At 48.1% G+C, this 26,388-nt stretch overlaps 1 protein-coding gene across 5 annotated transcripts in view; it reads left to right on the top strand.

Moving 5' to 3' along the window:
* The window catches only part of MARK3 (microtubule affinity regulating kinase 3), a 606,883-nt gene that overhangs the window by 97,677 nt on the left and 482,818 nt on the right, over positions 1-26,388 (top strand). For all 5 annotated transcript variants that reach the window (XM_069638126.1, XM_069638125.1, XM_069638123.1 and 2 more), the window contains exon 3: positions 15,531-15,584. In XM_069638126.1, coding sequence (XP_069494227.1) covers positions 15,531-15,584 — 54 coding nt within the window. The remainder of the gene's footprint in view (positions 1-15,530; positions 15,585-26,388) is intronic.

Consider the following 26,388-nt stretch of genomic DNA (forward strand, 5'->3'; position numbering starts at 1 on the left):
ACTATCCCCTCCATCTGTTTGCCTATCACCTTGGCCAGGATCTTTACATCTATATTGAGGAGGGAGATTGGGCGATATGAGGAGCATTCAGTGGGGTCTCTGCCCTCTTTGGGCAGGTCCACAATTATGGCCCTCATCATGGTCTCTGGCAGAGAGGCCCCCCTCTAACACCCCGTTAAACACCCTCACCAGGTAAGGGGCTAGGATAGCCTGAAACCTCTTATAGAAGTATACAGAGAAGCCGTCTTCCCCCGGGGACGTTCCCACCTTCATCCCACTGATCGCGTGCTCCACCTCCTCTTCCGTCACGCGGCCCTCTAGCCCCTCCGCCATTTCACCTGTCAGGGACGGGATCTGGATGGAGTCCAGGAAACCTATCTGAATGTCATCCCCGTCATATTCCGACGAGTATAACATTTCGTAGTAACGGCGAAAGGCTGTTCCAATGTTAGGGGTGTCGAGATCTAATGATCCCCGATCATTCTTCACTGCCTTCACCGTTCTGTTCCTTTGAATCTGAGTTTCCAGGCCAGGATTTTGTCGGCTCCGTTCGGTCTTATGTAACAGGAGGTCTTTCAACTGGAGTTTATAGTTTTCCAGGGTAGCAATCTGCTCTTTCCAGGGGAGCCTGCGGGAGGTCCCCCGGTTGGAGTTGGGCTATCTTTTCCCTCGGATTTTTCTTGGGCCTCCCTCTTTTTCTGGGCTCTCATTCTAATGAGGACGCCGCGTAAGGTCGCCTTAAAGGCGTGTGTGCCCACCTCGCCGTTGTCGTTTAACTCGAAATACTCCGAGATGGCGTCCTGCACCTCCTGTACTAGAACTTCGTCCTTCAGCAGGGAGTCGTTACACTTCCATCGCCCTCTGCTGCCACTCCACCATCCCCCTGCTATTGTGGTACGGACCAAGTCGTGATCGGACCAAGGAACCGGGTCAACCCTGTGGCCAGAGACATGTGGGAGAAGGGGTTCATCTACCAGTATATAATCTATATGGGAGTATGATGTGTGAATTGCTGAGTAGTAGGTGAAGGAGGGGAGGCCTGTCCTGGGAGTCGGGATGGTGTCCACCGGGCCTAGCTCCACGTTGACCCTCTGGAATGTACGGGCCATGGTTTCATCTGCGGCCCTAGTGAGCTGCGTTTCCTAGCCTAGCCAGCAGATATCGGCCCTCTGGATCCTTCACCGTGGTTTCTACTTCAAAGCCAACGTCCCTTGCTAATAGTATGGCTACCCCCCTTTTCTTGGTTCTGTGGGATGCACTGAGGACCTCCCCGATCCCGCCCCCTCGCATTTTCGGTTCCTTCCCCCGGGCCCAGTGTGTTTCCTGAAGGAGTAGGTCAAGCTTTGCCCTCCTAAATTTCCTACAGACCAAGGATCTCTTGGTTGGGGTGTTCAACCCCCGCACATTAAGGGAACCCACGCCCAGGGCGGGCAGATCCTCAGCCATTGTCAATGATCAACATCTTACTGGGTAGCTGGCTTGTGGCACTTTTACTTTCCTGCTCCTTTTGTGTTACAACCTGATCTCCCTTACCACCTCCCCCTGCCCCCCAGGTGGGCCTTAAACCTGTCCCCAACTGCCCCCTGGTGCCCCCCCGAACTGAACAACCCCAACTGTTCCTTCACCCACCACCCCGGCGTCCAGCCAAATAGTTCCACCATTGCTGGTAAGTGGCCGGATCACCAGCCTACCGCCTCCAGCTGGGCTAATGTCGGAAAATACTCCTCCTTGAGCCCCCCTTTTTTGTCCCCTCCCACCCCCCCCACCGAGCCCCCTCTAGGTAACCGACATACTTGCTGTTTTGGGAGGCTCCTTCCGTCCTTAGGCCCCGTAGTCCTGGAAGTCTACTCGTCCTTGTGCCAGGCCCGACGTTTGTGAGCGTGAGTTCTTTGCCTGGTTTCCCCGTACCCTTTTGTACTTCCAGGCTACCTCGGGCTCGACCGGCCCGCTCCTCCCTGGCCGGGGTCGGCGTCTTCCCTGTCCGTCGCCGGGGACGGCAGGTTCAGTTTCTTAAATTTCCGTGGACCCGTCTTCTTTCTCCTCTCTCCTTGTGACCTGCGTTCCCTGGCTCCTTCCGCTGCAAATCCCGTAGGTTCTCTTCAAGGGGCCGGGTCCGACACACACCCTTGAATGGCTTCCCTAATGATGTCCTCTGTAATCAGGGTCGACCGTTGGCCCCCGTACTCGAACGAGAGGGAGAAGGGAATACCCCATCTATAGCGCACCCCCTTCTCTTTTAGCATTTGTGTCAGGGGGTGGCACATCCTGCGTTTGGCCAGCGTGTAAGAAGAGAGGTCCTGGAAAATGGACACTTGTGCGTTATTGTAGGTTATTTCCCGTGCCTTTCTGGCCTCCTCCAGAACCTTCGCTTTCTCTGTGTAGTAATGAAAGCGGACCAGGATTGACCGGGGGCCCCCAGCTCTGCCCCCCACTCTGTGGACCCGGTCGAACGTTGGTTCAGTCGTTTTCTCGTCCGAGAAAAGAAGGGTGATAATGTCCCTCACCGTCCGGTTCAGTTCTCTTTCCGTTTCTCCCTCCGACTCCGGGGCCCCAAAAATTCTGAGGTTGTTCCTCCGTTCCCTATTTTCTAAGTCGTCCGTTTGCCTGGCCCTCTCCTCGTCTTTTTTCTAGCGCAACTATTCTCATGGACATGTCCATCTCTTGGGTCGTTGTTGAAGACTGGTTGGTCTCCAGCTGCAACAGTCTGTCCTCGACCTTGTCCACCCTGCGGTCCATGTTCTCCATTTTCTGGGCAATGCCCGCCCGCATATCTCTGATCTCCTGCAGGACCGAGGCAAAGCCCTTTTCCATTGTAAGGGTGGACGGGGGCGAGGTCTCGGGCTGGGACATTCTAGTCGTCCGATCCAGGCTGCTAATCTCCCTTCTGGCGTCCTGGTAGCGATACTCCTGGAGGGTTTGGCGCCAGCTCATCCGATCTCCCCATCTCTCCCTCCGGTCGGTGGTCTTTGGGGGCCAAGAGCGATGATCCTGCTGGAAGACCGCCGTTCGGGCAAAATAAAATCACTGTGTGGGGCTATCTTTGAGTGGGCACACGCCCCACCAGTCCCCGGCGGGAGGCCTCACACTCTCTACACGCCCTTTTTCCCGCTGCTTGTGGGCGTCTGTCCCTGTGACGGCGGTGGGTATCGAATTTGTGATCGGGTGAGGGACCAGGCCGGGCCCCCGGGGGCGCAGCGCCCACAGCGTGCTGGTCAGGCTGTGTTCTCTTCTGAGTTCGTCTCCAGGTGGGCACTTGCCCTGGGACGGGGCCCAGGGGCCACCACCTTTATAAGTCTCGCCTTCTTCACCGGCCTTGCCCCGCTGTTGTCCGCAGTACACTGCTCCGGTGGCCCTTGCCAGGGTCTGTTGGTCGGGGTCCAGGCGCCCCTGTTTTTTCGACTCCGTGATCTGGCGCTCGGGTCAAGTGGGCTCACCTCTGGCTGGATTGGTTGGTACCCTCCCCCCGTGCCGCGAGGCCCCGACGGTGGAGTCCCTGCCGAAGCGCTGGCGTGCTCTATGACCGGGGTAGGGTGGCGGGGCCTCCCGCGGATTCTCTCTTTAGGCCGCGGGGCCACGTTCTTAGGCGTCTGAGGGTCTTTCGGCGTTGCTCTTTCGCCCGGGATTCACCGCCACTGAGAACCGCAGCTGTTTCGTGGGGGGCTCAATCCCTCAATATGGCCCAGTTTCGGCGGGAGCGGCGTCTTCAGGCAGCAATCGCCTGTGCGCCCCCTGGTGGCCTCGGATGTCCTGATTTTTTTAATGTTGAAGTCAAAAGCCAGTGCCGTACAGAGAGCCTGGGAGGGAACACGAGAGGTGGAGAAGGCTGAAGGATGGGCCAATGCCTTGTAGATTTTAAGAATTTGCCCGTGTTCGAGGCTACAGAGGTCTGGGCTTGGATGTGGGAAGAGTGCTGAGGGGGTTGGAGAGGGGCAGGTTTGAGAACATCCAACTCTCACAGTTCAGGGACGTCTGTGGATTCCTCTTACTATCCTTCCTTCTGGTCCAACCCACTCAGCGGGACACTCTGGATGCCTTCATCTCTGGCGCCATCCCGATCACTAACCTGGTTACCACCCCCCTCTCCTGGTCCAACCATTCTCTCCTCTGATCCCATTTGGGGTGCCTCAGCCCTCTGTCTGAGCCACCTGCCACACTGCCATCCTCCTTTGTGCCATTCGACCGATGAAGCAAGTCAGTTAGTGCCTTTTGCCTCCACATTCATCTCCCCTCCCACCCCTGCATCTGACTCTGTCCTCACCAACCTTCACTTCTCCAACACCCTTGACATTCTTGCCCCTGTCATGAGTATCTGCCTGAAGCCTGCCTCCAAGTGCAACAGGTTGTACGGCTCTGATCTACCTTCTCTGAAATCTAAATGTAGAGTTGCTGAACGGAAGTGGCAGACCTCCGGTTCAACCTCCGTCAAAATGGCATGTCGCCTGCTCCAAAGGCAATATTGTTTCTCATCCATCAAGATGCTAACACACAGCAGAACTTTCAAAATATGCAAGGAACTCGCCAATCCAACTGCGGTCTTCACCTCTCCTCTGCCTTCCCAGGCCCTGTGCACCGCTTTGGCCTTATTTCACTTCTAAAACTCAGGACATCTGTCCTCACTCCACCACAATCTCCGCTCCTGTTCCCCTGGCTCCTCTATCTTCACCCCACACTGTCTCCCTTCATGATGAGGTCTCTAAAATTGTCTGCTGTATGAAGATCTCATCCAAACAGGTGCTTACCTGCTCCTCTAGAACCATTAAGCACAACATCTCCTCTATATTGCCCTGGCTCTTGCCGACTTCTGCAACCACTCCTTCACCACTGACTTTCCCTCTATCCCTCAAGCACTCCCTTGTGCACCCTCTCCTAAAAAAAAAATCTGACCCCTCATGCCCAGTTAACTATCTCCACCACTCGCTTTCTGTTTCAACTGTTGGATAAGTCTCCCCAATTGATCCTTCACACTGAACTGGTTGGTTGACTCCATGACCATCGATATGTATTCCGGGCATCCAGAGGCACAAACTTCTCTCCTGAACACCTGTGAATACTTGTTCGCAAATCTTGACTCCAACTATCCTGCTGGTCTCCTTCTCCTCGACCTCTCCTCTGCTTTTGACATGGTCAACCATTCTATTCTCATAAAACTGCTCTGAGGTGACCTTGCCATCACGGACCAGGCACTTGACTAGCTGACCTCTTTCCTCAATGACTGCCCTTTGCAACTGGGCGGCTACTTCTCCTCCTCCTCCTCCACCACCACCTGACTCTATCGGCAGTGTTCCCCAGGGCTCTATCCTGTCGTCCTGTCTCTTCAATATCTATCTCGGACCTACTGCTCACCTCATCCTTCTCTCCTCACTTGCAGTGTTGTACTGATGAGACACAGCTCTCCTGCAAACATCCCTCTTCTAACTCTGACTCTTGACTGCCATCCAGACATGGTGTGCAGCTTTTTAATGGCAGTAATATGGAGATCCTCCTCATTGCGACCCCTGCGCCCGTTTCCCTTCTAACCTCACCATCCTGTGAGGCCAAAAATCTTGGTCATCTTCGATTCCGCTCTCTCATTCACCCTTGGACCTTGCCATGAAGGCCCACTTCCAGCTTCATATTAGAAGAGGCGTCCTCCCTTTCCACAGAAGCTCAATGTCTCAATCTCTAGTCCTTTCGAGACTGGACTACTGCAGCCTGTTCTCCCCTTTCCTCCCTACGCCCCTTTAGCTAATCCAGAATAGGGCTGCAAGACTTATCCTTGGTCTCAAGCCCAGGGACTGTCATCCACAAGGCTTTCTGGGACCACACTTTCCCTCCCTAAATACTTCCCTGCTAGATCCCTCCACTCCTCTTACTCCAACTCTCTGCTTGTCAGTTTCACCGAGCAGAGAGTAGGGGGCAGATCTCTTCGGCTGGTGCCTCTCTGGAACAGCCTCCTTGCCCCCCTCAGACTTGAGATGGACCTTGTTCTGGAAACGTCTCAAAGGCTCTACTTTTCTCTACCTCTTTTCTGTCCCTTCTAATCACCCCACTGTTGATGAGACTAGCGGCCTGGTCCTTATGAATCTCGCAGGTTACCAGCCCCTCCACCCAGTCAACACCAGCAGCCTCCCCCTCAGCACTGCCCCAGTGGGGGCCCCGTGCCTGGCGGCTGTGCATCCCACCTGTGGGATTCCTCCACCCTAGCACGTGCCATTGGCCCCACCCTGCCTCCCCTTGCACTTCGCTCCCACCAGCACTTGTCCAAACCCTGCTCCCGCCCACTCTGCCTCCCTTCTCCATCTCCTGCACTTCTCTTCATTTGCACGTCTGAATGTCACAGGTCCTAGTAGGACCACGATTGTAGATTTACTGTCTTTGCCACTTTATTTTACTCCCATTGCTCCCTCCCCATTTTGTCTTGTGGCACCAGGAAAGCCTGTTTGGTTGTATAGGCGCCTAATTACCAATAAAATAAATGGAGCACTCCTCAAAGATCCCAGTGTAGTCATCCACCAATACGCATTCGATACTTGGTTGTACATGAGAAATATCGTGCAGGACATCCACAATTACCTAGCCATCATCTAGACCTGGATGTCGACTGCCTACCTCAAACTAAATCAATCCAAGACTGAATTTGTCATCGGTCCGCCTGCTAAACGCGCCCCAGGAAGTGCCTGTCGAGCCTGGTGAGAGCCTTGAGTGCCTTGTGAGAGTCGCCGCAAATTGAGTCTGCAGCCACGCTATGCTGCCTCTTTACTGTCATGGTGTTACTTGCTGGATTTGGACTTCTCATGTTATAATTATAACACATTGCACTTGTTGTTGGACTTTTGCACCAATATCAAGAACTTATTGCAACTTTTTACCTTCCAGCATATCTGTCCTGCCTAAGCCCGCCCCTCATATCCGGGTCACTTCCTACAAAAGGCACAGGCACATGCCCCTGCTCGCGCTCCCCCCGAAGGGCCTCTGAAGTGCCCGTCGAACCTGTCTGGCACTGGGCGGCTTGGCGACTTGCTTATTTCTCCACTGCAGCTCTCCATTTTTAATGCCCTTTGTGTGCCGTATAAAGAATTAGCTCTGAACTTGCCCGTTTCGCCTACCAGCTTGCAGAGGGCTGTATGCTTGGATGTATCAATAAGGCACCCGGCGTTGTATATCCAGAAAGACTGCTATATGATCTTATTTGATCTGCTACACTTTGGGGTTATTTCCTTTGCATGTTATAGCAATTACTGAGCCAGTGTGCCCCTGGCTGGCACCTTGCGTTAGCTTTTCTTTTTACCCGCAATATCTAGCACTTAACAAGTTTGCATCTACTGCAAGCGTTCTGGTGGTACAATATTTGCAAATCTTGTATTTCATGTTGAGCTGAATGTATAGCTGGCTGTGCACTTGTATTACTGCATTTATAGATTTAGAAGGTGAGTATTAGCTAATTGATGTTTTTGGTAGTCTGATAGCTTGCTGTTGGGGCTCCCTGATTGGTTGTGAGCCATGTCTCGCACTTAAAAATATTGTATGGTGATTCAAACTACTCTAATCACAAATAATGCTCCCCCATTCATTGTGCTCGCCCTTTCTTTCGAACCAATTTAAAACTGTTTCTTTTGCAGTATAATTCAAGAATATCTGTATTCTACTTCAATATGGACAGAAGTTTGAGGAGTGGCAAACGTTTGGCTAAAACCTCAATTTGCCCTCAGCCTCCCCAACTTCTGAATTCTATGTTGGACTCTTGTCTAAAAGAGTCCTGTTCAGTTTCTACTCAAAATTGTCTGCCAGTCATTGATGCTGATATTTTAGGCACCTTATCTACTGTTCCCTATTGCTCCTCGGTTACACGTATAGAAGCACAGGTTCAGATGTCAGCATTACCAGCAAATGTTAAGCATGCTTTTTCTTTGAAAGTAGTCAATGATGCTTAACCTAGTATGTTTGATACGCTACACAACACATTTGCCAACAGTAGTTCCCTGACATGTAATTCAGAGGAACGATTCCACGACTCGGTGGCCGACAACTCTATGCTTGCGCCAGTAGTTATGGCAGAACTAGACAAGCAAGTTTGCCTCTCACTGGGTCCTTCGACTCTGGTTGGTACAAGTGCACCCACATCTGATTGCTCACATTGACATGGCTCCCCCTATCTGGGTGTTTCGCCTTGCAGAAATGTTAAAAATGCAGATGTTGGCCAGCTCGCCATCAACCTTTGATCTGAGGAATAATACTAACTTGGAACAGCTTCATGATTTTGATCACTTGAATTGTAAAAAAAAATGGGCTCAGGTCACGGTGTGCCTTTCAATATCTCACAGGAACAAGCCTTCCCCTTTCCTCATCAGCCATTGCTTGAGCTGAACGATCATAATCTTCAAGCCTTTCCTCTCCTGATGCGTATACTTAACCTTTTGGGAAAGGGTCATGGCTTTACCCATTACGCTATCAGAGAAATTAAAGGATGTATAAATGATATGCTAGCAAAACTTAACAAGATGGAAGGGTTTATGCTAGCTCAGGAGTCTTTCTTTATTTCAGGCTGCTCATACTGTTTTCCAGTCTACTCCTGGTACTTCAACCAACCAGTCCATGCAAGCCCATGATTCTTTTGTTGCTGTAAATGGGCAAATTAGATCTTATGCCGATGTGCTCAAAGGGAAAGAATCTTCTCAGCCATCCCTGGAGGAGATTGAACATATTGATCTAATTCAAGTAGCTAAGCTGAAACGCGATAGAATCCTGCAAATTGATCAGGCTTTGGCGCATACTCAAACTTCCACATGTGCCCTTGATAGATCTCGTCAAGAGACCCCAGATAGTCCATCTGCATTAACTGCCCTTCTTGATCAACAATCCAGTATTCAAAATGGAACGTCTGAACAATTAGAAGTTCATTCAGATAAGAGAAGTCGCATCACACAAAGCACTTTGTCGCAAAAAGACTCCAATTTAGAGCCCAAAAAAGAAGGCAGACTGCTATGAACACAAACTAATAGCACTCAAAATGAGTCTTCAAATAAAAAATCAAAAAATGTGCCCACTTGCAAGATCAAAGGGCACAATTCTCACATCAAAAACTATGCAACATTTCATTAATGACCCCTGCCCTTGACCAAAATTAGCATGACTACGAGAGCAAAGCTCTCCTGCAGGTCAAAGGAGTTGACACACAGGAAAACGTCCTCTCTACTACCAATATCCGTGAAATATCCAATTCTCAAGTCACAGTATCCAATTCAGTCTCATGAACCCTCTACCTCTGCTGCAGTGTGCAGTCAGTATCAATCCATTGATTCCTTAACCTCTCATCCAGTAGCTCTTCAACACTTGCCTATCCTATCAACTCATCATAAATCCAATCAAGGTGAGCAGCATAATTCTGGTTTGACAAACTCTGCCTCCCTTCCTGGAACCGTAAAGACAGTGCCCGCTCCTATTCCACTCAATCCTAATTTCCAGGCAGAAGTTCTTACTAGTAACTTGCAGGGTTTACCCGCTCCCCTTGTCCCCCAGGCTTAAATAACACTGGGATCCCTGTTGCGAGCCGAAATAGTGTTAATATCTTTAACAAATGCTGTCTCAAACTCCAACATGAAGTGTGTTGTAGGTCAGAATTGCCATTTCTTCCACCAACGGTAGAAGAACCTTCATAGTTAGGGATTCAACCTCCCACTGCTTCAGTTAAAGCGCTTACTTTTGTAGACGTTCCTGACAACATGAAACGCATCATTGGTTGGACCAGTGATGTGGTTCTAAATGGAAATGAGAGAACTAATTGCTTGCATCTGCTCAGTCTTCAAACAAATTCCCCTTTGCAGCTTAAGTGTTGCATGGATATAACTTTCCTTGCATAATAGCATGCGATTGTTAGCTAAAGTCCAATCCCAAATCATTTCTAAAATGCTTTGGGATCAGCGTGCAAATTTAGCTCTACTTGGGCTTGAACTACATGCTTTCTCGAACATGCAAGGCTCTTTATATTTACCGAATTTCATCTGATAACAACTCAAGGCAAAGGTATTTTCCATCAGGAAGGTGTTCCTCCCTCCGCTCTGAATCAAAAAATGTTAAGTCAATTTACCTAATTTGCAAATGCAATAAAAGGCCTGGCATGGCTAGAACCCTGTATGAAATCTGCGACTAATAACGCTCCAAACCTAGGGCAGTCGTAATATACATCCCTTTCCATATTATCCTGGAACTGTTGTGGCTTTAAAAATCTTTTGACTTGCAACCATTCCTTTCTTTCTACTAAACACAAAATACAATACAAAACATTGACATAGATGGGTTTACATCTTTTACCCATCCAGGAAAATGTGGTCTGCTTGGATGTCATTCGGGCGGTTTCACCATTTTGGTTCACAAGTCTTAAGACTATCAACTTGCACTCTCCATTCAAATGACAAATTTCTGGTTATTGAAGCTCATACTAATTTTGCGAACGACAAGGGGGGGCTGGGTAAGTAAGCCAAGTGGGACACTACGCTTGCAATCGAGCCTAAGGAAAAAGAGGAGCAGCAGCATGTGGCTGGAGAATGTGGGTACGTTGCCCAGATACACCACAGTAAGATTAAAGTTGTTTGGGAGTGTTTGCAGTCTCACTGCGCCAGCACAAAAGGAAATAGAAACTGCTTAAATTGCAGATTTATTTGGTTAACCGTTGTGCAGCCTGACACGTTCCTTGCTCTTCCTCCGAGGCTTGGGTTGATTATATTCTTGCGCATGAGATCATGCGTGCCTGGATTGTACTGTTTAAATGTCCTCGCAATTGCGGAAAGTAACAAGTAAATGATCGGACCTGGTGGTCTGCAATGAACGTGTGTGTTCCCCAAGACACGTTTGTTGCAGACCACCGGGTCGGATCATTTACTTGTTACTTTCTGCAATTGCGAGCATACTAATTTTGATCCGCAACTCTGATTCTTATCTCACTATATTGGAATCCTAATTTCACTTCTCAGGCATCCATACTTGTAAATACTACATGAATCCTTTCATCGTAAACTTGACTGAGATAATAATTGGTGGTGATTTCAATTCCACACTTATGGGTCGGGTTGCATTGCATCTGCATTATTCTTCTAGACCATTGTCTCAATTGAGGTACCTGTTGGGTACACTTTTTTTTTCTTTTTTTTCGAAGCTTGGAATATTCACATCATCCTAATAGCCTCGAATCAAATGGAATTCACTTGGATGCGAGGGTCATCTAGGTCATTCATAGATTATATTGGGGTTTAACGTAACCTAATGGGCGTTGGTTTGCCCATTTACATCTTCTACCCAGGTCTAGGTGACATATGATTTTACAATCCACTATCGAAATCTGAGCTTTTTTCAACAATCTTCTGTCTTGTCTCTAGTTGAACTGCACCATCCTGCTCTATCCATTTGTTGGAATCCTAGCTTGTGTAGGCAGTTATCAGTCTTGGTTAGTCGCGATTTCTGGGTTATGAAGGATGCTGGAACTGTAGTATTGTCTACGCAGTGTGTAGAAGATTCAAATATGCCGATGATACAATTCCATCTTCAGAATTTAGCCAGTCAAGAGCATACGACTTTGACCAATGCACATCCTAACCAATTTAATGAGAACATTGCCATGCTCAAGTTTGAAAAATAAGGATTGAAGATTGCTTAAAAACGCATCAGACATTTTGCCCTTGTACACAACTACTAAAAATATTTTTTCCAAATACAAAAATCAACTAAAGCATAAAATGTGTACGTCACCTGGTAGACAACCAAAACTTGATCAAGCTTCTATGTAAAAGCAATGTCAAAAATATCTGGACAATGAAATTCAACTAACAGCATTACCTCTTCCTTCGATGCCGCAATATCGGGAGACGCCTGGTCAGTCTAAATCAAAATTAAGTATTCATTACCAAAGGGTTACCTCCCTGTTGACATTCACACCCTTGTCAAAAATATACCATCAACATGTCCATGGTCATTGGAAGATGTGCAAAGGGTGATTAAAAAAAATGTACATTTTCAAAAGCAGCTGGGCCAGATGGGTTACCTCCCTGCGTCCTAAAGGACGATCCTAACTTCTCGGCCAGAGCAAAGATTTGATTTTTCAAACTAAAGTAATTCCTCCATCCTTTACACAAAGTTCCCCTTGTGATCTGTCCAATTCTAGACCAATTGCCCTGATTGATATTTCCGCCAAAGTCTTCACTTCTCTCATACATAACGAACTTGAGCAATTCATTACAGCCCAACAGTTGTCTCGATACCAACTTGGTTTTCGGAAATCTATGGGCATGGCATTGAATGCCACCATCCACACCCATCTTCTCGAAACCTCACCGCACAAAGTGGCCTATCTATATGGCATCGCTGTATGTCTGCCGCCTTTGATAGTGTCATAAGAGGGGTTCTTTGGAATAAAATGGTAGCGTATGGTATTCCTGACCACATGGTAGGAATTAATGCTCTATTTCATGATCGTACAAATTAGTCTGCATTAATCCATCTGGGCTTTTGACTGATCCAATTTCCACAAATTGGAGTCAAACATGGTTGTAACCTACCTGCAATTCTCTTACTTGTATTTATGCGACATTGACCAAATTTGGAATAGTTCCAACATATTCCCAGTAAAACTGGGTGGCTTCCGCATGCATTGGCTAGCGTTCGCAGATGATTCGCTTCTGTTCGATCAAACACCCTATGGACTACAAAACAAACTTAGATTATTCTCCTTATATGCCGAGACACAACTTGGCAACCAGTCTCATGAAATCTAATATAATTTTTTCCAACAAGAGAAAAATTTGTACATTCAAATGGGAAATTGATGGCTGTATTATTCAGTGTGTTTTATCTATGCAATATTTGGGTTACAACCTTTGCGACGCCACCTCTCAATGTGGGAGAGCATTATACACAAAGGTAGCGCAATTAATTTCACAAATGAAACTTATATCAGATACCGCAGATTTTCGCTCTTGCCCTTTTTTGAATTCCATCTATTGAAGATGAAAGCTATTATATGGTTTGGATCTGTCTTCTGGATTTAATAAAATATTAAACCAAGGGAAAATATGGAAAACTGTTTTAAGGCTCCCAAAATCTTTGCCTAATTCTTCTTACACAAGCTTTGCCTTAACTCACTGGCATCGACATTTTATTGGAGGATGCTAACTAATTCTATCAGTCAACTTTGTATGACTACCTTGCAAAAATGTTGTTCAATGCATATCCATCTTCAATTGATCGTTTTGCTAGGAAAATGAATTCTATACTCCATTTGATAGCGATGCAGCCTACAGATGTCTTTGAGTGCCCTTATTTGTTTAAAAATAAGGTATTTCCAACTTGACTGGTCGACTATGGAGTGTAATGCACTGTAAAAATCGTATCCAATACACGAGATTTAGCCAGTCAACTTCCTAATTTGCCAGATCTGTAATGCTTCCCCTGTAATACGGCCAGTACTCTTTCTTACATTTGCATTAGATATGGTCCACACAAATGTCTGCTTTAAGAATCGCTGCATCAATAAGGCGGTACCTTCTGATGGTGCCTGTAGATTTTGAGTTGGGTGATGTCCCAGAAACTTTAAAATATTGTTATACTATGCAAATACTGGGAAAAGCAGAGTGCTTTGGCACATTTCTATGTGATTCACCTTTTCCCCGTAATCTTTTGTGGATACGATGCATGTGGGGCACAAACCTGTCTCTAATACCATCTCTTACCCGTTTTTACTAGCTATTCAAGCAGAAGTTAAGTTTGAACAGTGACAAGCAATAACTGATCTCATTATGAAAACCTTTTTGCATTCCCTTGCAATCGGGCTCATGTTATAGCTGGATACATTTTTCTTGTTGGCTTGAGGAGTATGTCGCTGATAACTGTACTGTCATATGTAAAAAGGTCATCTGGCAGTGTGTCTGAGGCTCAAGCATGATCAGAATGATCTTAGTCCAGCTTTTTACTGTACATTCTGTCATTTTTTTTGTGCTGTCTTTGCAACAATGACTCTTTATGACACTCATGCATGTACAAGTGGAACTATCGGGCTAGGCTTCGTTTTTGGAAGTTTTAGCACATTGTTACCATTGCTTTGTCATTATGCATGTGCAGCGTATTGCAGCCACAATGATTATCTTATGTCGGATCCATGTTTGCAGCTCATCAATAACTTTTCAGAGGATGAGCACTTTTCTGGCTGGGCCAATTAGATGCACTTGCTGGTGGGGATTCAGTTCTTACGCCATCCGCTGTTTTGGTTAGTTTTCGTGCCTAGCTGTGGCCATTCCAAAGTAATTAAGGCCAGATTTTGTTTGAACTGTTTTATCCATAAATGATGCTACAAATCTTTTATGTAAATGCATAAGGTTAAATGTGTTCTGATAGGGTTAATACTTTTTTTTCTTTAGATATATTAGAAATCTGTTAATTTTCTTTACGCAATCTTAATGCAGATCTGTTAAGGTTCGTACGAGCCAAATACAATTAAGAATTTTTGTTTTTCAAACAATTGCTTCATGATATGCACCCTAAAGGATTTGATATACTATAGACCTGGCAAAATCCTTGGGCAACACCACAATTAACAGCAATATGTCCATCCTGAAGCACATAGCCAAGAATGCCCAATTGTAATTGTTTATTTGTAAAGCTCTTATACAGGGGTGAAGTGCTTCAACGCGCTTAGTCTGGCTCAGAATCTGTCCCTTGAAAAATCAATCCTTAATCCCGCCGCAGGACTTCGGGCCTTAGCGCAGGCCCTTGTGGTCTTGCAAATAGATGGGGCAAATGCTCTGTTGATGGGGCTCCCAGCTGTTCACTTGGCTCCCGTAAAACAGTTTACCACGCTGCAGCACTTCTTATTACGGGAGCACAGATATTTGAACAAATTACCCCCATCCTTCGCAAACTACGTTTGCTTCCACTCCAAGCCAGGATACTGTTGAAGAATGCATGCATGGTCTACAAAGCGGTCACGAGTAGCACACACAAATCGTCTGCAAAGAGGACCAGCAAACAATCCTTCCCTTGTCATGCACCCACCTTCTAGAACTTGATCCCGATGTCTGCTTGGAATGCCCCACAATTCTCGCAAATCTCTTGAAACATGGCTCTTTCAACAACACCTGACCAGGACTAATGCCAATGTCCGCACAGACCACACAGTACTGCGCTACTGTTTAAAAAGCCAGCCCAAATGCTGGCTACCCACACTCCATACAGCATTCGGCTGCTCTTGAGCTGCGTCAGCTCTTTAAACAATAAAATAAAAATAAGATGACTGGAGTCATACCGCAGTATTTACACCAATTACGTGGTCCTGGTTGCAGGGAGTTCTGATGTAGATCTTCCCCATAGACGGCATTTTAATCACTCAATATGAAGCATTTACCCTCCCTCATCTTATAAATGTTTCTCAATTATGTATTTCAATCTTGTACATGTGCAGAGCATTTGTTTTTTGGTAATAGTTCTGAGGTTGCTTGGCAGTAAGGGTGCATTCTATTTCAATGCCTACAGAATTTCCTGTTGCGTCATCTCAAACTTCTTTTTATTTTCAGGTAGCAATAAAAATAATAGACAAAACTCAGTTGAACCCAACCAGTCTCCAAAAGGTAAGATCTATTACATTGCCATGCACCCTTCCGCAAAGACTCTTTAAAAATATTAATGTGCATGGGTGGGGTATAATTTTTGGGGCTGTTAATATAATCAAATGCTGGAACACTTGTCTTTCTGCTTCAAGAAGAAATTAATGCAGAAGTATTGTGATATTATAGTACAGGTTATTCCTCTTTTGCGTGTAGTCCTGATTTTAATTATCGGTATGTTTGTTTAGCTGTTGGAGTAACTATAGGCTGGCTGACAGACAATTGTTTGGGCCACTTGATGCTGCCATCAATTAGTTTCTACAGAATATTTCAATTTATTTGATATTTGCATGTACATACTAGTATCCAGATGCTAGTATGACCTGCATTTTGCCCTTTTGAGTCGGCTCCTGCTTGAGATTTCTTTTCTCCACCAGTGTTTGTAAGGCATTTGTTCAAATTGCGACTAACTTAGAAGTGATAATGACATTGATACCTGTGCAATGTCAAAGTAGGAAGATTTTGAGATCCAAGACTATTGGACACAGTCATGTTTAAAATTATTTTTCTTAATAAACTTTTGGCTTCCTCAAGATATATACCGCCTAGTGTTTCTTTTTTTGAAAACTTATGGTTCGAAGCATAACTGGGTCCCACCACGGGATCACAACAGACCTAGTTGAACAAATTGTTGAAGTCTCATCTATGGCTTTAAAGTTAACAGAGAAATGGCGGGTGCCATGCTCTATGCACTAGAGCCGTATCGGTCAAAGACTAGCAAGAGGTCTGATTTAGTCAAAGCCTTTGCAGTCCTCTGCAGAATAGAAGGAACTTGTCTCAGTGCCTCCCAGTGAAGGGTGGGGAGCTTAATACCACAACTTAATAGGGTTGGGTACTAGGATACAAACACTCCGGTGCTAAGCTCTTATGAATAGCTTCCTTGAAGTTTTAATTGTTTTGCAGGGTCACAGGTTGAAACGAGTAAACCCAAAAACCTCTTATGAGGAAGGTATGTAGAGAAGTCCTGGTTACCTTACAATTTTGAATATATCAGTCTGACCCTTTTTATGAAAGGATCTTGTGCGTTTCACTGTGGTTGTTACAGGTGTCTTTATTGGAACATAGTATAGACACATTTGTCTGGAGAAGGTGGTCAGCGGACATGTATTTCAACTACGGAGGGTCTTTATCAAGGCAGGAAGGAATAGTTCAAGGGACAATTCCAAATTGGCAACTGGTAATTAGATGGAGTATGACTAGATACAGGCAACAGCCTATGACCTTTTGAAACTGGAAATTAAACCTGCCAATGGACTTTTGGAATTGCCCCTTGAACTATTCCTTCCTTCCTGCCTTGATAAAGACCCTCTGGGGTTGAAACGCGTGTCGGCTCACCAGACAAATGGGTCTATACTATGTTCCAATAAAGACACCCGTAACAACCACAGTGAAACACGTGAGATCTTTTCATAAAAAGAAGGGTTAGACTGATATATTCAAAATTGCAAGGTAACAAGGAATTCTCTACATAATACCATAACTTAATGGGACTTTATAATTCAGGCAAACAGGGCCCAGTGCTGCACATTTCATTGTTTGCATGCTATCGTCCACTCAAGATTTTGCGGCAGAAAGCAGGCCATGAATCTTTAACATTTTGTGCTTCAACGTCGAAGTTGCAACGCGGATAGACACCCACTATTTTGACTTTTTTTTGCGCAGGAAGGGAGGGGGTCGACATTTGCAGATTAAGCATGTCAGATGCCAGTGCCAACAAGGTGGAAAGAATGATTTCAAGAAACCATGTATAATCTCAAGCTCTATATGAGGGGAAAGGATACTGGCCAAGGGACAAAAGCTGCGTCGAACAAGCTCTTAAAATTCCAAGATTAACAGAAGGGATTTGGGAATATGATCAACTGCAAATTCTCCTGGAAGATCCGTCTTTACTGCAACACTTATTGCAGCAAAGTATTGTGTACATCCGGTGGAGGTGAGAAATGGGTGGATTCAGGCTGGGGAAGTGGTAGGCTAGTAATTGGGAGTGTTTAGGAGCTGTGGCCTTGGAAGTAATTTGTCCTGTGCTGAGAGGATTCTGTGCTTTGGCTAGATATTGAGGTACTTGTGTTGGGGTGGCGGGGGGGGGGTGGATCTGCCTGTTGGGATGTGGGGTGAAGGGGTGGTGAGAACCTTTTGTGGGTGGTTGTTGAGGGGGGCTATTTAAGGAAGATGGTCAGGGTGACAGCAGCAAGGGGGGGAAGGCTTTGATCGATATACTGTGTGTTGGCGATGCAGACATTTGGAACCCTTTACTGCAGTGTTCTTCAATCTGTGGGGCATGCCCCCGTGGTGGTGCTCGGAGCCATATGACCAATTGTGGGTATTTGTCCCTTCTCCCCAAGGGGAGATCTCCCGAACCCCTGTGAGGCTATGGAGGTGTTACTGTCAACCTGACTTAGAAAATACCTATTTAAAATCCCATTCTACTGGAACGAAGAGGCCCTATGGAGGCAAAGAGAACCAAGTATAGAAAGTGAAGAAGAAATGGCGTTTTATGCACGGGAATCCCTCTTGTTGCGTCCTTCCAGAAAGTGGAGGAGGCTGGGGAACTGATAACAGCCCACAATATTAAAATAGTGTTGCATGCTGGCTGCAAGGGGCCGAGGCGAGATGTCCAGTGTTCCGCGGTCGTGCAAAGCCCAGAGCTGTCATAGGTGCTAAGGTCTGTAGCAACAAACGAAGCAAGTAGGAGAAAAGACTTGTAGCGTCGCAAGGAAACGTGAGAGCGAGACAGAGTGGTGACCACAGGAGGTTCATGGTGGACCGTAAGCCCAATATACTGTCGAGACATTCGCACAAACTCTGAATGAGTGGACACACTACCGCTAACCAGAAAGAATGGGAGGAAAGAAACTGGTGGAGACACGAGAGATGCCAGAAAGGGAGAAAAGGAAACCTGTCCTGATCAGGTCAACAACACAGTGAGAAGGCTCCACACGGAAGTTAAAGGCAATAACTGGACACCAGTGAAAGGGAGTGTGGATCATTATTGACTATGTAACAGCCTAGAGAGTAAAGGTATGAGTGGATGAGAATCTTACTGGACTGCTCCTACTCAGTCACAAGAGTACAGATAAAATCATTCCTGGAATGCTCATACTCGTCATAGTAACGAGAACCCAGATGCAATAAGACAGAGAATAATTGTAACACTCCTACTCGACAGTCAGAGAAAAACAAGACTACTAAAAAGAAACCTGCACGACAGTAATTGGATAAACCATATCAAGAAGGTCCAAGGGACAGAGGTAATTCCTAAGAGGAAGTTGACAAGGATTCAAACTTTGACTATCTCAGGAAGCGGAGGATAAAGGGGCCAAGGAAAATGAACTGTTTAGAAATATAGGAAATATCCCATAGGGGAAAACTAATTTTTGGGAAAACAACCCAAAGCGAGAAGGATCAATCCTTATAAGGAAACTCTGGAGAATAAACTTAAGTCAAGGACACCTTAATTGAACTGGTGAAAGTTATCTCTAGAGACTGTCTAAAGATCATCCATTGATTGGTTGAGGCAAGTCATGAAAGATCAGGGGTAGAGACCCTCTCCTATCTTTAGTGCTGGGGTAGGATAGGTTAGTGGGACAGTGGAAGTTTCTTAATTTCAGTCATTCACTGATTGACAAGCACCTTAGTTTTATTAGGTAAGGGGGCCTTGCAGAATAGGGAAAGATGGGCTATGTCTAGATTCTTTAATTAAATCATTAGTAGAATGTCAAATCGGACTGTCCTTCAAACCCTCCGCACATGCCTGCTGGTGCGCAAAGCCCACACCTTGAGAAAAATGAAGAGCCACTCTGCAAGCACAGCTGAGCGGCAAGTGCAGCCTTTGGCCCAGGTGCTTGTAATCTAGAGAGGGAGAAAGGAAGGGAGATACTTCACCCCCTTCCAATTGCCTGTGAGGGCAAAGGTGGAAGAAAAGGGGCACGTTCAAGGAAAGTGAAAAGGGCAAGACAGAACAGGAAGGTTGGAGAAGACAGAATGAAAAGGAGGAAATGGCAAATTGGAGGGAGAAATAAAATAGCACGAGTGAAGCACAGAGCACAAGGACGGGCAAAGGGGGGCACGATATGAAAAGTAAATACAAATAGGACAGGTGGAGAGAGGAGACATTGAAGGAGTGAAAGAACAGGTGGGGAAGAGGAAAATGTACATGTGCAACAAGGAGACAAATGGCAGAATTTGAGGCGATTAAAGGAGTGTCAGAGGGGCTCTGACTAAACAAGAGCAAAGGAGAGTGGTGGAACAGGTGCAAGAGAATGAAGGAAGGAGAGGGATGCCAGAGTAACTGATAGCATGACGGGAAGGAAGAGGGAGAGGCCAAGGTGAGACATGTACGTGGAGGCAGTGACTAGGCATACAAAAATCCAAGATTGGTGCAGGTGTTCCCACAATACACTGTAAATCACATGCTTATTAATTAGGTTTTAGGTGCTCTGTGGTTCAGACTAACCTATACTAACCCCCACTCCATAGTTCCAGCATTAAACCGCCTGGGACATAATGTGTCTCACACGGCCTCTGACCCAACCCTGCTGCCACATAAGCAACCCACACACTCTTCCTCAGTTGGAAATTGCTACTCTTACTAATTTGTATCTACCAACGAACCAAATAACTAAAATTGGTTTCAGTGGGACCACTTTTTAAGATATGGGAGACTGAACAGGTGCAAGAATGTGAGTTGTTGGTCTCTTGGCAAGCTGCCTGTTCCCAGCTACCCCTTGTCTGAGCTCTGTTCAGTATAGTGGCAGTATCTTTTTGCATTACTTTTTGTGACTTTTGTCGCAGCTGCGGTAGTGGACACACAGGGTCACAATTTACCCAAAATGGTGGCACTTAAAGCTTTGAAGGTGACCTGTCCTTTCTGATGTCTTACCCTTCTGTATGGGGGAGGATTCTCTGGCCACTTTGTCTTCGCCGGGCTTCCTACGGAAAGCCTCTGAAGGGTCTGAGTGACTGGCAGGACAGGAAGTGGAGGAGGTGACAAACTCCCTTGTCCTGCAGTGTTGCTGACTGAAACCAGTTCAGGCTGGGAGCCTGGCTGTCCCCATTGGACAACCACCCCGAATGGTGCATGGTTCATGATTGGTGAACTAAGCCAGTGGTCCTGGATAAATTCCAAGTCCTGGAGCTGAAACTCACTCTAACACTGGAACCTAAAATTCCAAAGAACTAATGACACCACTAGCCTACTCCCAGGGACCGCCCGAGCTTGCTGAGTAACGGCTGCTGTTCCGACCTCCACTTCTAAGCAAAGATCCATACACAATGACTTCCTCCCTTGGACTGGTAGTCCTAACCAGTCCCAAGACGGAGTACAATTTTGGGCCATCCCTGGAAGAGCTGCGACCTCCACGGCCTGCAATTCACCAATACCCGGGCACCTTTGCTGCATCACTGAATCGTCGCCTGGAACTTTGCGGCAATCCTCATAAGCCCACAGTGACTCAAGCCAGCTCTTGAAACTCCCCGCACCTAAGAGAACAGAGAAACTGAGGTCAACTTCCATGACAAACGTACTTCACCCAAACCTCCAAAAGGGCACCAACAAGCCAGAAACGCAAAGTTTTTCTCCAGCATGGGGTCTGGCATGGATTCACATGCTCATGAATATTCCCTGTCAGGCTGGGAATCCTCGGTAAAGAAAAAAATCAGTTTTGTTTCTGAACTGTCTTTCTACTGATAGCCAATCACTGGTCTCTGGGTCATACTGCTCACAGCCAATGACTGCCCTCTACCTAAGCCCCTCCTCTGGCATCCATCTTCAGATTTTTACCGCATGTTCAAGTGTTGGGAGTCCTCATGCCTAGCTCTCGAGCTTTTACTGCGTTTTGCGTTTTTCATAAGAGTTTACTCTTATTTTTTCGGTTAATTCGAGCCTCAAGCTACACCGAGTCGTCTTCTGATTAACGGGGAACCATTTTGGAATTTTCTACACCCCTCAAGGGCGATTTTTCGAGTTTTCACTTCTTGGAGGGTTCTGGAAGATCTTTGTGGCCTACCCTGCATGGACATGGCCCAGGTCTAAGGAGACCCGACGCCCGTTGGATCCAAGCTGTTTAGGATCTGCCCAGGAGGTGGATTACAAAATGTCTTCAAGGAAGATGAGCACTCCCGGTGCCTCTGCCTTCACGCTGACAAGTTGCACGTGGAGGACTGTGCGTTCTGTAAGAACATGTCTGTCCGGACAATGAAGGACCGTATTACTCGGCTCACAAACTGGCTGGAGGGGGAAGAGCCCAGCAGCAAGTGAAGTCCGAGCAGTCTTCTAAGACCTTTGAGGGTGCTCCGGCGACGGGGGCCCAACAAAAGGCAAAGCATCGGGAGCGCCATTGGTTTGGGCTGCTCGGTTGCCAGGCAGGGCGCAATGTCACCGACGCCATCATCCATGAGCCAACGCTCTGGTGAAAAGGGAAGTTGGAGAACCCGGGTAAGCTTCGGGAGAAGCGTGTCGATCCAGACAGCCAAGGGGGGGGGGCGAGGTGGTGACCCTCCCCCCTAAGGTGAAGGCCCTGATTCACCCGTCAAAGGCATCGATTGAAGGAGTCGTGGCACCCTGGCGAAGCCTGCGGAGGCTACCACAGTGGAGACTACTTCCGGGCCTAGAGTTTCCCTGCCACCCCGGAGGAAAACACCTTTCCAGCATATCAAAGACCCCTGTAAACCTCAGTACCAGAGGGGGGGGGGGGGGGGCGGCGCAACGGTAGCCCTAATGGACATGGATACCGCCCCCGAGGATGAACTTGCTGGCATCAAAGCTATCCTGGACAAGAAGTGCGAGGAGGTCTGGGCCTACGGGAGGGATCCCGACGAGGCAGACGTTAGGAGGGCAACGGTGCGGCTGACGAGGAGCCGCGGGACATGGAGGAATTGGTGGACACGGCGCTTCCAGCCTTTGCTCCTATTGCAACCGATGCCTACGCCACAGGACAATTCGGGAGCAAACTTGATGGCTTTGCAGACCCTGTGTACGGAGATAAAGACATGGTTGCCCTTACCCCCAGCGGACGATCCAGCAGCGTCGGGACCATCGAGGAGCCCACCGAACAAGCGGAGGTGAGTCAATCCTCCCCCTCCCTTCCACCCTTCACCCCTTTCCGTCCCAGTCTTGTCCCTCGGAGGAAGGGGACTGGGACGGAGACGGACGGTGGTGACGTCTGGCATCACCCCCTACCCAGGCTTCCCCTCGCGATGAAATTGGCTCCTTTACGCCATTATCGCCAGGCCATTAGCTTTTCCAAGTATGCCCCGAAGAGCAGAAGGAAGGGTTATTCTACCAATGACGGGAGGCCAAGAGGAAGACCATCCTCAGTCCGTTAGTGGACGACATCTGGGACGAAGGACTGTCCATTCTGAAGAACCAGTCCACGGCCCCTGCGGAGAGGGACCGGTACTAGAAGTACTGGGTCCCGGACTCAGCTACTATGTGCCTCGGGGCACAGCTGTCCCCAGATTCGGTGGTGTCTGCGGCGGCCAAGGAGAAATCGGCAGGGGCGACGACGCCATCAACTTCCCCTTCCCCACCGGACACTGAGGGGAAGAAGCTGGAAGCCATGGGATGACGGGTCACCTCGTCTGATGGGGGCCCCTAGGGGACCCTCGTGTATGGAAACAAGGCACAATCGCCACACACAAACTGATACGCCAGACACTAGGTTCAATTTCCAAAATCTTTATTGCAAAGCAAATAGTCTGTCGGCCGACTGGTTCTCGCGTCCCGCAACACGTCTCCCAGACCTCGTGGGACGCAAGAGCAAGTATTTTACATCAGTTACATATATACAAAATGACCATCACATTATCAGTAGTGACACATTCAAAACCGGCCATAATGTATCTTTCTTTGCAATGGTTTGATGATTGACAATTATGACGAATACGACACCTTTAAGTTTATTATTCAGGCACAGTTGCAATTTGCAAAGATGCAGACACCATTCTTTGTTTTAGGGAACGTAATGCTCTTGTTCTTACAAGCAAGCTGCGTTCAGGGGAGAGACACATTCCAGGCCTCACTATCTTCAAGTTTCTATTTGTGGGCTAGAGGTCAGCTCGATCTGCAGGGGCTCAGTGAAGCAGGGGGGGGGGTCGCAGAAGAGAGCATAAGTCAAGCCATTAACTGTTCATTTCTACAGTTTCTGCCCTCCAGCGAGACTAGCTGGCACCTGCATAGTGATTAAATGCCTTCTGCTTACTTCCAAGGACTTGTGAGGGAGGGAACCGGGGACTTGCTGTCTGGGCTAGTTTTTCAACATGCAACTTGTGGCCTTGCTCTGTGCATGAGCAAAATTAAATAGAATTCATTTACAGCAAAGCAGTTTGAACAGAACAAGAAAAGCAAATTGCATTCTATTCCCTACAAAATGGACACTCTATGGTTAAGCTGATTCTATACGAACGATGCTAGATATGATGCGGTTGGTTTTAGGCCAACATAATATAGCGTCTATGCTATGGAAGGGCATTTTCTAGACTTGCACGTTTGCAGTGACGACCAAGGCAGCCAACACCCTTGCGATTGTGGCGCGCTACGACAGGGAGCTATGGTTCAAGATCGCTCCCCTCCTGGACGTCCTCCCAGACAAGAGGGCGGAAGCCCTTGAAATCCTGCAGGAAGGTGAGGTGGCTTTGGAACACGCCATTACGGTGCCTACGGACATCGCGGACACTGGCTTTTGCCAGATGGGCAACAGCATTTGTGTTTGCCGGCGCGGTTGACTCAGGGCCACCAATTTCCATCAGGACATGGAGACCAGGGAACTGGACATGCCCTTCGACGGGTACAACCTGTTTGGCAAGGCAGTGGACGAGTCACTGCAGGCCATCAAGGCTGGCACCGAGACATCCCGGGCCTTGGGTCCATCAGCGACAGCCGTCCTTGTACCTCGGGAGGCAAGTCTCAAGGTGCCTCCAAAGGATTAGGCAGCAGTTCCTTGTCATACCGCCAGGCAGCCCGCTCCTTCTCGCAGGAAGCATACAGAAGCCGCAAAGAGACAGGAGGGCACTGTTGTCGCCAAGGTGGCAATGCCTCGGCGAAACAAGACTCAACTGGCCGTGACGTCAGGCCCTCACCCGAGCATCCCGGTGGGAGGCCGGCTGGCGAATTTCGTCAGCGTGTGGGAGTCCATCTCCACCAACCATTGGGTGCTAGATGCCCTGGCCCACGGGCACACACTGGAGTTCCAAAGAAAGTGTCCCCATTTCCCACCTGTGACCAGGAAAGAAAACAATGTGCCACAGCTGCTTCTGTAGGTACGAGCAATGCTAAAAAAGGGCGTGATAGAATTCGTCCCAAAGAGGCTCTGGGGCTCCGGAGTATACTCCCGGTACTTCCTCGTCCGAAAGATGACCAGTGGCTGGTGGCCCATCCTAGAGCTTCGCTGCCTCATCAAATCAAGTCTCAGAAGTTCCGGATGTTCACCCTTCAGCACGTGCTGGGACAATTGGAGGATGCCTACTTCCACATCCCCATACACACAGGATATCGAAAGTTCCAATGCTTTGTGGTCCAAGGGCGGCACTACCAGTTCAAGGCCCTGCCCTTCGGGTTGAAGTTGGCGCCAAGGGTCTTCAAGTGCCTGGCACCAGTGGCGGCGCGGCTGCACCTGCAGCGGATCCACGTTTACCCCTACCTGGATGATTGGCTCATCCGAGCAAAGTCAAGAAGTCGCCATCGATCACACAGCGAAGACCGTCCGCCTGCTCATGGAACTGGGATTCTCAATCCACTTCGCCAAGTCCCTCTTGGTACCGTCGCAGGATGCCCTGTTCCTGGGAGCCAGACTCGACACAGTGGCACGGCTGGCTTCACTGTCAGAGGAGAGGATGAAGGCCATCCTGGGCAAGGTACAACGGCTGTTGACCATGGAAGTGGCCTGGGTGAGGTCCATGAAGTCCCTGCTCGGCATGTCATCGTGCATCTACCATGTGCGTCTGTGCAGGTTGCGGATGAGGCCACTGCAGGAGTTCCTAGACGCCCGTTGGATGCAAGCGGCGGGCAGCTTTGAAGAGATCTCCCTCAACCAGACTTTCCGCCAGGGATCCGGTGGTGGGGGCACCCGCGTGCATCTAGCGACGGGCATGGACCTCCTGACCCCTGCACACCAGGAAACTAACGACAGACGCCTCCCAGGAGGGATGGGGAGTTGTCAATGGGAGATCTCCTCGCAAGAGGCCTTTAGCTCCCAGAGGAGAGGTCACTGCACATCAATGTCCTGGAGCTCTGAGCAGTGTTCTGGACCCTCGGGTCTTTCCTCCCATCCCTCAAATGCAAGGTGGTGAGGGTCTTCACCAACAAAACCATCACAATGGTCTAAATCCAGAAGCAGGGGGGGGGGCACCGGATCCCCAGCCCTATCCAAGCAAGTGCAGGATCTGGCACTGGGCAGGTGCCCACGGGTTGTTCCTTGTACCCTTCCATCTGGCAGGAATAAAGAACACCATTGCTGACTCACTCAGCAGGGAGCTGCGCTCTTGCCACAAGTGGGAGCTTCGGCAGGATCAAGTGGATCTCCTATTCCGATGTTGGGGTAATCCCCAGATCGATCTGTTCACGACAATGATGAACACCAAGTGCCGGAGGTTTTCCAGCAGGTTTCCCCAGCCAGGGAGCATGGGCAACGCATTCTCATTCCCCTGGGACGGCCTGTTCCTGTATGCGTTCCCACCGTTGCTACTGCGACTCAGTCAACTCAGACGGTCCCGGTGCAAGCTGATCCTCGTTGCACCGGCATGGCCAAGGCAGATTTCACTGAACCTGCAGGCC

The sequence above is a fragment of the Ambystoma mexicanum genome, chromosome 14 (genome assembly GCF_040938575.1).
Source record: "Ambystoma mexicanum isolate Mex_15411 chromosome 14, UKY_AmexF1_1, whole genome shotgun sequence".
Lineage (NCBI taxonomy): Eukaryota > Metazoa > Chordata > Amphibia > Caudata > Ambystomatidae > Ambystoma > Ambystoma mexicanum.